The 12,580-nt window shown below is 40.4% G+C and overlaps 1 protein-coding gene across 6 annotated transcripts in view; it reads right to left on the reverse strand.

Moving 5' to 3' along the window:
- The window catches only part of nrxn2b (neurexin 2b), an 812,698-nt gene that overhangs the window by 432,932 nt on the left and 367,186 nt on the right, over window positions 1-12,580 (reverse strand). For all 6 annotated transcript variants that reach the window (XM_049567815.1, XM_049567813.1, XM_049567811.1 and 3 more), the window contains one exon: window positions 6,423-6,584. In XM_049567815.1, the coding sequence (XP_049423772.1) occupies window positions 6,423-6,584 (162 nt within the window). The remainder of the gene's footprint in view (window positions 1-6,422; window positions 6,585-12,580) is intronic.

A 12,580-nucleotide genomic window follows, 5' to 3' on the forward strand; every position in this document is an offset into this window, starting at 1 on the left:
CAAAAACATGTTTTGTGAGGTCTCAGTAACCTTGACCTTTGACCACCAAATTCTAATAATTTCATCCTTGAGTCCAAGTGGATGTCTGTGCCAAATTTGAGGAAATTTTCTCAGGGCCTTCTTGAGATATTACTTTCATAAGAATGAGATGAATGCAAGGTCACAGTGACCTTGACCTTCTAACACAAAATTCTAATAATTTCATCCTTGAGTCCAAGTGGGCATTTTTGCCGAATTTAGAGAAAATTCATCAAGGTGTTCTTGAGATATCACATTCACGAGAATAGGACAGCCCAGAGACATATGCCTCCAGTCACAACTATCGCTGCCATGGAGGCATAAAAACTGTTTCTTTATCGCTCTGAAAGTGCAGCTCTCTTGCTGCTGCCATTGTTTATATTTCTGTTAAGTCACTTGACTGCATCTGCGCAGGTTGTCGACAGCTCTCAATAACCAAGGTAAGGCTTATACATACAACAGTAACCTTTGTCTTTTGCAGTACTCTACCCAGCATGTTCGGGTTTCTCTAAATGAGATAAGGTTTTATTCCCATTTCTGAAAATGGGGATATGGTGATTACGTGCTGAAATATATAAACGGGATACTCCAAAAATCCGATCATAAACGGGTTATTCATGTCCATGTAAATGCGTGCAATAATTCAGTGTCTGGGGTGGGACTGTCTGCACGATTTCCAACACGGAGATGGCTAAACCTGTGGCTGGCAGCTGTTGGTGCCAACTTCAGAAACAATGCTAACAGTATTGATACCAGTGGTAACTGCTGTATGAGTGCAGTGCTGTTCAGTGCAGCGGTCAGTGGGACACACTCATGGGGACTCACATGCAGGACACCATTACTCCACTATTTTTTTAAAGACCAAATAGTGGTTTTACTTCTGTATTAATGTTCTGAATGTTACATGAATCTGTTCCATAAAGTATTTGACAAATTTCTAATTTATAAATACATAATAAATGCATAGCTGAGGTGATGAGGCTTCAGCTAGGCATAACCATATTTTGACATAATTCTAATACTTTGGCAAGTAAACCCAGACATATGCAGTGGCTGCGCTTGTAGATTTGAATATCATAGAAGACTGGCCTTGGTGGAGGTCTGCGCTCTCTAAGTGCCCGTCTACCTTTTATATTTAGTAACTTTAATGACATTTACCGACAATTAGTGATGTACTCTCAGTATCACTATAGATTGCATTGACTGCTGTTGCCTTAATGATAAGGAAGCACAATTGGAAAGGGCAAAGGGCATGTTTTACAGCAATGCCCTTCCAACCACAAAGTCTCGAATGAACGTTTACTTGTGGTAGGTGGGATGTGAGTGGGGGGCGATGGACAACTCCAGAAGATTTTATCACATAACAAAGGTGAGACGAGGAAGAAGCTGCAGAAGAAGAGATAGAGCATCAATATGAAGTTGGGAGGGCAGGACGGCAGAGAGAGTGAAAGAGAGTGAGGACGAGGAGGAGGGCCAGAGCATTCATCCAGTGCATGGAATCAGTCGAAGAAATCAATTTTTAATTTGGCCGTCAGGATGGCAAAGCTGGCGTGCCAACAGCGCTACCATGGACTTAATTACACAAAAGTGCCCCCGAGAAAAGGGAAGATGAGAGGAAGAGCGAGGTGGAGGGAAGTGATGAGAGAGGTGGGAAGAGGAGGAGAGAGGGGGAGGGACTGAGATGGAGGGAGGAGTGTGAAATGGGCGATAGCAAGGTCACTGTCTAGGAGGGAGATGGAGAGGCGGAGGTTGCGGAGGAGAGACAGATGGCGACGTGCGGAAGAAGAGAGGAATCTGTGGAAACAAGACTAGGGGGCTGAGGAGCAGAGAGACATGATTTCACACCCCAGCACTCTGACTGGGAGCCTAGAAAACACACACATACATCACACAGTGTATGATCATAGCATGTGGGTGACTTTGAACACACACACATACACATATGAGCACACACACACACACACACACACACAGCAAATAAAAACTTCATAGGGCTTCAGTGCCTCTTTTGGTGCCTTTTTACTCTTCTTCTGCGGCGCTCTTCCTTTGGATTCCTGCTGCCTGGAGGGTACTGGCCAAGCGTATCAAAGGCGTTTGACCACGGTGGCGGCATGAAAGCCTTGCCCCGGACCATAACACCACTGATAATCCGAGCTGTGCCACTGAACTAGCACAGGATGAAACACACTGCTGTCTACCCCCCAACCACTCACTTTCCTCTTTATTTTCAGCTACCACTGTACTACTCTACCTGGCGCTCTCAGTTACTCTCGATGAAGGTTTTCTCAGTGCTTTTCTGCGTGATTACCTTCCTGGCTCAGTTGAACTGATGTAGTCATTAGAGCTTGACCGTAGGTGGAAAGTTGAGCCCATAAAACACAAGCAGCAGGAAAAACAACCACTAAGCTCCAGCTTCAAGTAAGCTCAAAACTGGTACTGGAACTGTAAACACACCTTCAAAAAGTGACAAATTAGTTATGTCTCTCATAGATATCATATTCTATATAGACCTTGGCTGCGCACACTTGGTACCATTCTGACTAAAGCTACAGTCAACAGCAGAATATGGAAATCATAAAAGTCTCTATCCACAGTAGGCCCACAGGAATAGTGAGAGACTGCCTCATGCTGTCAGCAAACTGCTTCCCTTGATTTGAGGAAAACAAGATTTTTGAGATTCTATACTTGACTACACAACATTTGAGACATGTTTTGCAGAGCTGACCTGAACCCAGCCTGCTAAATGAAAGATGCAGCCCTTGGCAGAAGGTCAAACATGAATGCCAATATCTGATGTTTACAGTACCACTTCTCTCTCCTCTCCTGGATTTTGTCTCGAACACCTTCCCTTCACTCTCGTCTGTATCTTATCTCTACTTCCAAACTTTCACTTCTTCATCCACTTTTCTTTCCTCACTTTTGTCTGCAATCCAATAAAAATCGTGACAGACAAACGCAAACTCCACATTTCTGGGAACAGTAGGCCTCAGGCAAGAAATAATATATGAACAAATTTCCTCTAATTTTTGTTCGTATCCACAGTTTGTTCTTACTTTGCTGGTACCCAATGATTTCTGGGACTCACCGATTGTTTGGTGGTCGAGAGCACTCTCAGCAAGATAAGAGAAAAACATCTCATTTTCACAGTCCACATATTGTTGCCCAACATGAGGAAACATAAGTTTTAAATTTGAAGAACATTTTAAAAATGCATGATTGCATGTTTTAGGGTTATTCAAATGATTAGTGATTAGTGGAATTTCAGGGCTCAAGACATACTACTATATTTGGTCCACTGATCCCGATTACTGTAATTTCAGTTACTGTTCATCCCTCTGCCGACCAGTGGTCAAATGTAACTAAGTACATTTACTGAGGTATTGTTCTTAAATATAAATTTGAGGCACTTCTACTTAACACAAGTATTTTCATTTCATACCACTTTCTACTTTTACTCCACTACAGTTATCATGAAAACATTGTCATTTTTACTCAAGTACTATTTTTTGACAATTACATCTTAAATGAAGATTTTTGCAAACAAATCACATGAAAATAGTACAGCTGAAACACTTTTGACAATTGATTAGAAAATCAATTGGAAACTATTTTGATAATTATGTAAGTCATGTTTTTATGCAAAAAACATTACATGGTTCCAGCCTCTGTGACTTGCTGCTTTTTCTTTGAATTATTTTTTATAATTTTGTATTCATTTCATTTTTTTTTAAACTTTTCTGGATCAAGTACTTTTACTTAAATGCTTCAATACATTTCCCTGACTGTACTTACATATTTTTTACTTGAGTAACATTTTCAATGCAGAGCTTTTACTAGAAACAGAATACCTTTACAGTGTGGTTTTCGTACTATTACTTAAGTAAAGGATTTGAAAACTTCCTTCACCACTGCTGCTGATACAGCAAATGTTTTGCCACTGATTGATTTTTGTTTTTTTTCCTGTAACACCAGTACAGACACTGGAAAATCATATTTACTGTGTTTAAATTTATTTAACAGTACATGAATTTTGCTGCTGCAGAAGTCCTCCTTCTTTTTACAGCCTTCTGTTCAGAGGAATCTCTCCAATTTTTGGTCATGTGTCTGAGTATTTGCACACGGTACCACACCTGCCCTTATATAGGGGCATTCCCTATGCTAATAGGTGACTTATGATCAAGTGGGATTAATAATTAAGCACACCTGGGTAAAGGCAGATTTGGATTGTAAAGAACATTTTGTGCATCTGGAGTTCTCTCTTGGTCTCTTACTTTTTGGAGAAAACATGAGAGAAATTTAGGAGAATGTTGCTGCATGAGGTCTATTGTCTTTTTTCAGCACTATACATACCAAACATTTAATTCATTCCTCCACTTGCAGCTCTTTCTCCCTCATTTCCTCCGTGCAGCATCTCTACTTGCTTTGCTCCTTATTGGGAGATCACTCAGTCTAACCAACAGTCTTAAATGTTCTGCTCTTCAACCATCTGCTCATTTCATTTCCAGGACTTGGCTCACATTGCATCTTCACTTTCACCTCTATTTGTTGCTGTTAGCTCTCGCCATAGCATGCGTTTCCACCATTCACACCCCTCCTCCACATCCCAGTTCTCTGTCTGTACGTTGACTGTAAATCCAGCCTTGTCTTGATGAGAGAGGATAGTTAAACGCCTTGGGAAGTTTAAGACCCACTAGGGATCCTTCTGATAGCAACCCAAATAATGAAAATGTAATTCTACAGGCATAATTAAGTTAGAGATAGGGCGATTACTGTGCGATCCATTAAAAGTGATGGCAAAAGTAATTACTTATTCAATCAGCGTGGTTTTATGAGGAAATGCGATGGCACCATGTTGCGTCGCCTCTATACAAGTCATTACATTTACAAGGGCATAATACGTTAAGCTGTGATTGGTCCTCTTGACAGCTTGTTAAGCTGTGAATTAAAACCCTGGTGAAAATAAAAGTCATTTTTTGGCAAAGATGAAGTAATAAAGTTTTTTATAAGGCAACTGTCCTCTACATATCTATCCAGTTCTATTGTATATGCAGCTGTGTATAAATGTGACACTTTCTGTTTGATTTCCTGCCATCCTGTTGTGGTGTTTGCTGTGCCTATCGGATATATCTGGTCTGCAGTGTGGTGAAGAGGAGAGGGAGGTAATAAATACTCGAAAGAGACTCAGAATACTGTATGTCTGACACCTCCTGTTCTCACATATGGGAGCGATGTGTTTGTGTGAGTATGACGCTATACCACAGTTGTACATGTTGTGTGTTCTCACTGCAATGTTGTGATATTTTTTTTTTCCCCCATTTAGTTTGGAATAAAATTTTCTCACCAGTAGTTTTGAGACACCCGTTAACTGATGCAAGCGAGTAATCCATGGACAAAAAATGCCCCCACTTTGCAATGATGCAACACAGCTGTTCTTAAAGGGTAACATTGATATATTTTTTTAACTTGGACCCTATTTTCCCATGTTTTGTGCCTAAGTGACAATTTTTAAGATTTGTCCAGTATTAAGTGACAGGGCTGCAGCCGACAGCTGTGAAACAGGCTGTAATGTAACCACTCAAGGCAATCATGCATCGTCAATTTACATCCACTAGAGTGCTTGTTTTTGCCACTGACAGGCTTCAGTTGTTATTTTAAGTGTCTGACAACATTATGGAAAGGATCCCTACAGAGAGACCTTTTTGTTAAAGAGTAAGATCCTTCTTTTTAAACCAGAAACTGCCCAAAAATCACTATTTCTACATTTAATTTTAGTGTGAATAGAGTTACCATATTTTTGCATCTAACTGGGTGAATTAAGGGTTCATTTCAATCAAACCCGAGTTGGCGAAAGACGGACCAGATTTGCTTTTGCAAGTTGGATTTTGTTTCTGTCAACTCTGAATGAGTGTGTTTTACGATGATAAAATGACTATTTATTTAAACAGAGTCTGATGAGTTTAGCGATCACAATTTTGGCTCTGCTTTTGGTTGGAAAAAGCATCTTAATCCTAAAAATTGTCTGACACCTGACAATGGCAAAACAATTACTTTTGGTGGATGCACAGTGATGGTTCATGATTGCCCAGAATGGTTACATTGCAGCCTGTTTCACTGCTTCTAGCTGGGGCCTTGTTGCTTAACGCTTGACCAATTTCAAAATATGTTGTTCCAATTGGCCACTTGGACACAAAAACATAGGGAAATACAGTCCAGGTTGAAAAACACTTAAGTTCCCCTTTAAATCAACCACAAACTGCGGGCTAAAGTGGGCAGAATTGTTTTCATAGCATGTAACCAGCTAGCATGAGGCAGGGAGATACACAAAGAAGAACGTGTGCATGGTTGCATGTTTGATCAGCTACATACAGTATACATTCACTGCATAATCACACAGAACAACTCACATCTTTAAGGCACCCCATGAAGTTGTTGCTGACTGGCGATCCGGGCAGGTCGGCGGTGTTGGGGCTCCCTCCAATGTAGAAGAAGTCATCTGAGCCCAACATGGTGTAATCCTCCTGGGTGTAACCAGTGGTGGTCAATATACCATCCACTGAGATGGTGACCTGGCATAGGCATGGCCCAAAGGAGACAGACAGAGAGAGATAGAGAGAGAAAGAAATAGAGCAGGGATAGGTAGACGAAGAGAATGATGAGAGTGGAGAGAAATTAGAGGAATGAGGAGGAAAAACAAGGAAGAAAGTGGATTAAACACCAGAGATAGGTGGGGTTGTCCCCTAAATGGTATCGCTTGGTTGGTTGCTTTTGGTGCCACTCAGACTGGGGGCTTTCACTCTAAAGTGCAGTTGCTAAGACAAAACCAATGGAACTGACTCCTGATTTAATTGAGTAATGGCTAAAGTAGGCTTTAACTGCATCCCTCACTGGAGTAAGTGCACAGTAAAGACATGTACAAATCAATATAGCAGCCAGGACAAAAACATGAACTTACAGGTAATTACTGGGCCTTCACTATGACTAACATAGCTATTCTGTGATATTCCTTTGCTGAACCAGCCCTCATTCGGTGAACTACCAGTAACAATAAATCGCGTTTCAATATTCAATTGCCTCGAGTCTTCGTCTTTTGTGCAAGGTTACACATCTTGTGCCGCACGTTTGTTGAGCCGCAAGCTGATGGTATGAGATAGTCTTAATAGCCCCCCCCCAACAAAAAATACAAAAAATTAAAAACAGATGCATAAATGGAACATTTTGAGTCTCCTCCTGGCATTTCTGTGAGATTGCACTTTTTTAAAAACCTCAAATGGTATTTTGATCTCTGCACAATTAAGTCTCAGTGCCCTTATATAAATGGAACATGACTAAGTTGATCAAAAATAGTTTTAACCTTAATTACAACAGCATATGAGGGGACTACTCTTGTTACACAAGGCCTTACAAGATGAGGTGAAGCAACCATTTCAAATGTAACACCAGACCCTACCTTGTCGGTTCAAAGGATGCCCTTTAGAGTGAGGAAAATGACATGAGACATCATCACATTAAAATAGAATGCATCTCACATGAGGATAAGGATTTCCTCTACTTGGTTCTTCCAGGAACATTCTTTTACATAATACTCATAACAAAGACGCAAATTGCGGTACTTGATAAAAATGCTAATAAGTATAATTTGGCTAATTATATTATATCCTGGCTGTATTTGCTATCAGTGCCGCGGCTATGCTGCTACACAAACATCCTGCCAAATAATGCTGTTTGATTTGGGGGGGATTTTTGCAGTTAGTGACCAATTTATTGTCTAATTATCCTAATGGAGTTGGCCTGGGCGAAAGTGAAGTACTCATGTCTCTGATTCAACATCTGTTATTCTGCATAAATGTACACAGCTTAAATACAGGACTGCAGGGAGCCGTGTACACAACCATCTGTTTTTCATTACCTCTGCACACTCAGAAGTGATGCTAACACAAACTACCTGCGTTTCATTCGAGGCCTAACTTCATATTTGTGGCCGTTTACAAAAATATTTTGAATGTGGCTCTATGGCATTTTGCACGTTGGATCTCAAGACGCTTCTTTCCTTCAGCGTGGTGCTGATGGGCATAATTGCACCCTAATAACAGGCTGTGAGCACATTTTCTTTGCCTTTTAAACAATACACAGAAGAACTGATTTCAGGCTGCAAAAATGGCATTTACCCTAAATTGAAAGAAATAAAAACACAAACAAAAAAGCTTGAACACAGTATGAAATGCAGCAAACATTCTAAAGCAGAAGGCTGAAAAGAAACCTTAGCAACTGCACTCAACAGATCAGTCGCCCCAGCTAAGTGCTCGTCTTCTCTTTTTCTTGACTGTTTTTTTTTTTTTTTTTTTATTTGCCGTACTTCCCTTCTTAACAGGGCAACCCATTTTTATGTCTGCTGTTACTACTTGGAGATAAAGAGCGATCGTATTGGCCAGATATATCTGGCATGAAGAATCAGCGGTTGACAGTGCTGGTGTGTTGGGGTCATCTTTGAAGATCTCGCACGAGGCTTTCAGCAGGGCAACTTCATTTATCCTTTAGTGACGAAAGAGACCCTACAGGTGGCTAAGAAGGAGAAACAAGGTGGGAGGGGGAAGTCTCATGATGTATCCATTTAAAATGGTCTTACAGACTTTGGCCAAAGCCATCTACCAATGGCATGACCTCTTCTCGAAGTAAGGAAATAGCATTGAGAGTCAAAGGGTAAAGATAAAACCTGTAAACTTTCTGAGACTAATGTGGTAACTTAAGTGCCCAAGAACATCTTTAATGGCCAAGCTAGATCTTGTGAGGCAACATTTTCTGGAGGGTCACTGATGTTACATCTTCAGGGCTGGATGTGCTCATTGGCCATAATGAACTAACATTGGCTAGCTGCCAGACACCTGTAAAGTTCCCAACTAACAAGGGGAAAATTGAGATTGGTAAAGTATTTTTTTTTTCTGTTTTTCTTTCTCTTGACATCTCTATCATCCAAGAGTCCACCATTTAAACGGTTCTTCAAAGCTTTCAAATGTAAGCAGTGTATCAGAAAAATTCCCTTTGGCAATCATATAAAAGTCACTGATTCATTGTGTGATGGTTGGACAATAAAACCCCACAGAGACAATGGGCGCTATCCTACATCTAGTACAAAGCGGCACAGCACAAACGTCATTGGTAGTTGCCAACAAAAACCTATCCTACAGTCAGAATGGCGGAGCATTTACTGCCATTTAAAGAGCGCATTGTTCAGAAGCACCTACACAGGCAGGTTGAAAACACGTGTACACTCTGCTTGTTACACACAGGGATGTGCAAATGGGTTGCGGGTAGATTAAGTATTACATCATTAATGAGGAAAATTTTGATTATATTACCAAAAATGTGAACATAGCAGAAAGCAGAGCAGACTCCCTAATAAAAGAGACTCTTTGTACATTAATGCATGAGAAGACATACAGTTACTATTTTTGCTTCTTAAATGTCCCATTATATTTGCTGTTGTGACATTACTGCTCTTAATACACTACTCAACAGAAAACTGTTTCTCCAATTCACTGAATCCGCCACGTAAAAAGCAGAGTGCTGGGAGTAGGCGCACATTGCTTTTAAAGAGAATGGGAAAGACACTGATTGATTAATTAAGAGAGTAAATACATCTCCTTTGCCACTTACACCTAACTTTGCACCCAGATAATGCACTGTTTGACTAGTACAAGTTGAGTTGGACAGGCCCAAAATGGACTTGCGTCATGCACTTCAGACTATGCGCTATAGATCGTTTAAATAGGGCCCAATATGTCAAAGATACAAAACATGCACATGCATTATTAGTCAAAAACGAACAGAAGTAAAACAACTTTCCTCCTGTTTCCTCTGAAGTGACTTTGTAATTATTCATGAGAACTAGCTAGTCTTTGCTTCAACCAGACTGCACACTCATCCCATTGGGTGACATTACAAGCACTTGCATCACTGGCCAGAGGAAGGAAAGGGTGATGATATCACAGGTCGCTGATGGAAATACCCTGATGCTACTGGCCTGGAGGCCGCCATACAGTTTGGAGGGAATCACAGTGTATTCCTATCTCAAAATCTTTGCTGGAAAATGCAGACAGACAGATTATTCTTTAAATAAAAGAGCAAAATATTAAGATTACCCAGAGCGACTCTGGCTCCTGTGTCATAAATGTTATCATTCAGCGTGGGGAAACACAGCTTTAAAAAAAAGACTTAATTATGGATATTTTACTTGTCACCAAGACAAGGCGGGCCCTGCGGTGCAAAATGTTGGATCCAGGTCACAAAAAGTAACACCACCTGTGTGTGTGTGTGTGTGTGTGTGTGTTTTTTTTATTGTAAATGTATTCAAAGTAATTGAAGTGACAGGACCAAAACAATCATTAACATGAAATGGCAGCTTACCCCTTTATTTACTTTATGAAAACAACTGTGATTTCTTTGGCGCCGAAAAAAAAACTGTCTGAGAAACCTGAGCATATGCAACAATATGGCCTGAAAATAATTCTGTATGATTGTGTGATCACAGTTCCCTTCTTGAAACAGCCTGGTGTGACAATCTAAGAACAATGCCTGATAAATACAAAAATATAACAGTCTAATTAACACATTTCTAGCCTCCTTCTCTGCTCCTTTTTCAGTGAGAACTTCACTCTACTGGATATATTAGAACTAATAAAATTGACTAGAACTCCCCTTCCTCTTTTCATATGTACCTAAAACAAGCAACCAACACACTGCCACTAAAACAAATAGGACTATTTAATCCTCCTTGCTGCTTCTATTGGATCCCTTGATTTTTACCCAGCTGCTCTTCAAATACTTCTTTAGCCCAGTACAAACAGAAACCAAACAGAGCTGGCTGATCTGTGCTGAACTGTGTCCCAGATATCATAGAAAACACAGACTGGAGCTGTTTACTGATGAATATACTGTGAAGGGATTGACACAGCTTTGAATTCAAATCATGGGGAGCTTTCTGCTTTCTGGGGGGGTGGTCAATCTCTTTTTTGCTTGTTCCTCACAAACCACAAACTACCTACAGAATGACAAAGCAGTGCACAGTCAACTAGAACCATTCTGTGTGGAGTCCTGCTGTGCGCTCAGTTGAGCGTGTTACTGGCTCATTGACCATATCTGGCTCAATGACTGCAGGCTGCTGGCAACGCAACGCTCCAACACGTAGATCCCCCTCTAATCAAGTCAACAAAGGTCATAGTGACATGATTCCAACTGGGATTACACTGACCACACTTAAATTGAACAAAGAAAGTCAATAACAATACTTGAAATGATCATACTAACTAGGACTGTATACACTACAGCCAAGTGTTATTCTAATGTGCTCAGAGGTGTATCCACATCATGTCTTAGGGCCCTGACACACCAGACTGATGGTTGCCAGTCAGTGGATGTCGGGCTGTCCGTGAGCATCTGTTGCCCTAGTATTTGGTGTGTGTCCTGCACTGTTGACACTGGTCAGCCGTTGCTTTTCTGCCGATTCAACATGTTGAACTGTCGGCAGAGCCTGTGAACTGGTTTGCAGTTGAGCTCAGTATACGAGAAGAGAAACAGAAGTGAGGGAAGCAAAAAAAAAAAAAACAACTGAAGTAAAGAGGGTATGAGCCATTGAGCTTTTTAGCAGAAACATTTTGTAACTCTTTCTGTTATTCAGTCCCTCCAGGATCTTGCGGCACAAAGCCCTTGAATTTGCAGCCAATTTTGTCAAAAACTGGCAAATGACAAAAATTGCGCCTAATGGCAAAAGTGTTTTTTTTTTTTTTAAACTACTACTACGACTCATGTAATCACTTGCTATAATAATCATACTGAATATTACAAAAATTGCTGCAATTTTTTTTTAAAGTTCTCTTTAGTTTTATTTAATCAGTTTCCAAAACATGGACTCCAATAATGTTGTAAAAAATCCTGAGTGAATATTGTATCTCTCAAACCACACAATGTGACTGTACAACAACATGTAAGCTACATCTTCTGTAAACATAACATCTTAATACATTCAACACATATTGTATGCATTTAAACAGTACAAATTCTTGTGTCAATACAGAACGTTTCTCCATATTGCAAGGCCATTGGTGCGATTTGATGACGCGTCTGGTGACGTTTCAAAGGACTTTTGAAAAATTGAAAGCCCCTGCAAATATTGCGGACTTTCATTGAATTTGCGTTAATTATTGCGATCGCTATTTTCTGGAGGGACTGGTTATTGTTCACTAGCAGTATACAGTATATATCACTGTCCTTTCAACACCGGGATGTGTTGTTAATGAACAATCTGTCCTATTTGAATGACAAATAGAGACTAGTGACACCTGCTGGTATGGAGAGTTATTTCCTTTGATGCAGGCGTAGAACATATGTGCTAGTTGACTGTTGGCTGTAGACAGTTTCCTCAAGTACAACTTTTTGGCTGAGACACAGGCAACGTGACGCAATGCAACAATCAGTCTTCGCTGACGTCAGTTCTTTGATGTCAGTTTGGTGTGTCTGGGCCTTTAAACACTTGTACACAATGGCCATCATACTATCACTGCTCATCCAG

This window comes from Epinephelus fuscoguttatus, linkage group LG23 (genome assembly GCF_011397635.1).
Source record: "Epinephelus fuscoguttatus linkage group LG23, E.fuscoguttatus.final_Chr_v1".
NCBI classification, from domain to species: Eukaryota; Metazoa; Chordata; class Actinopteri; order Perciformes; family Serranidae; genus Epinephelus; species Epinephelus fuscoguttatus.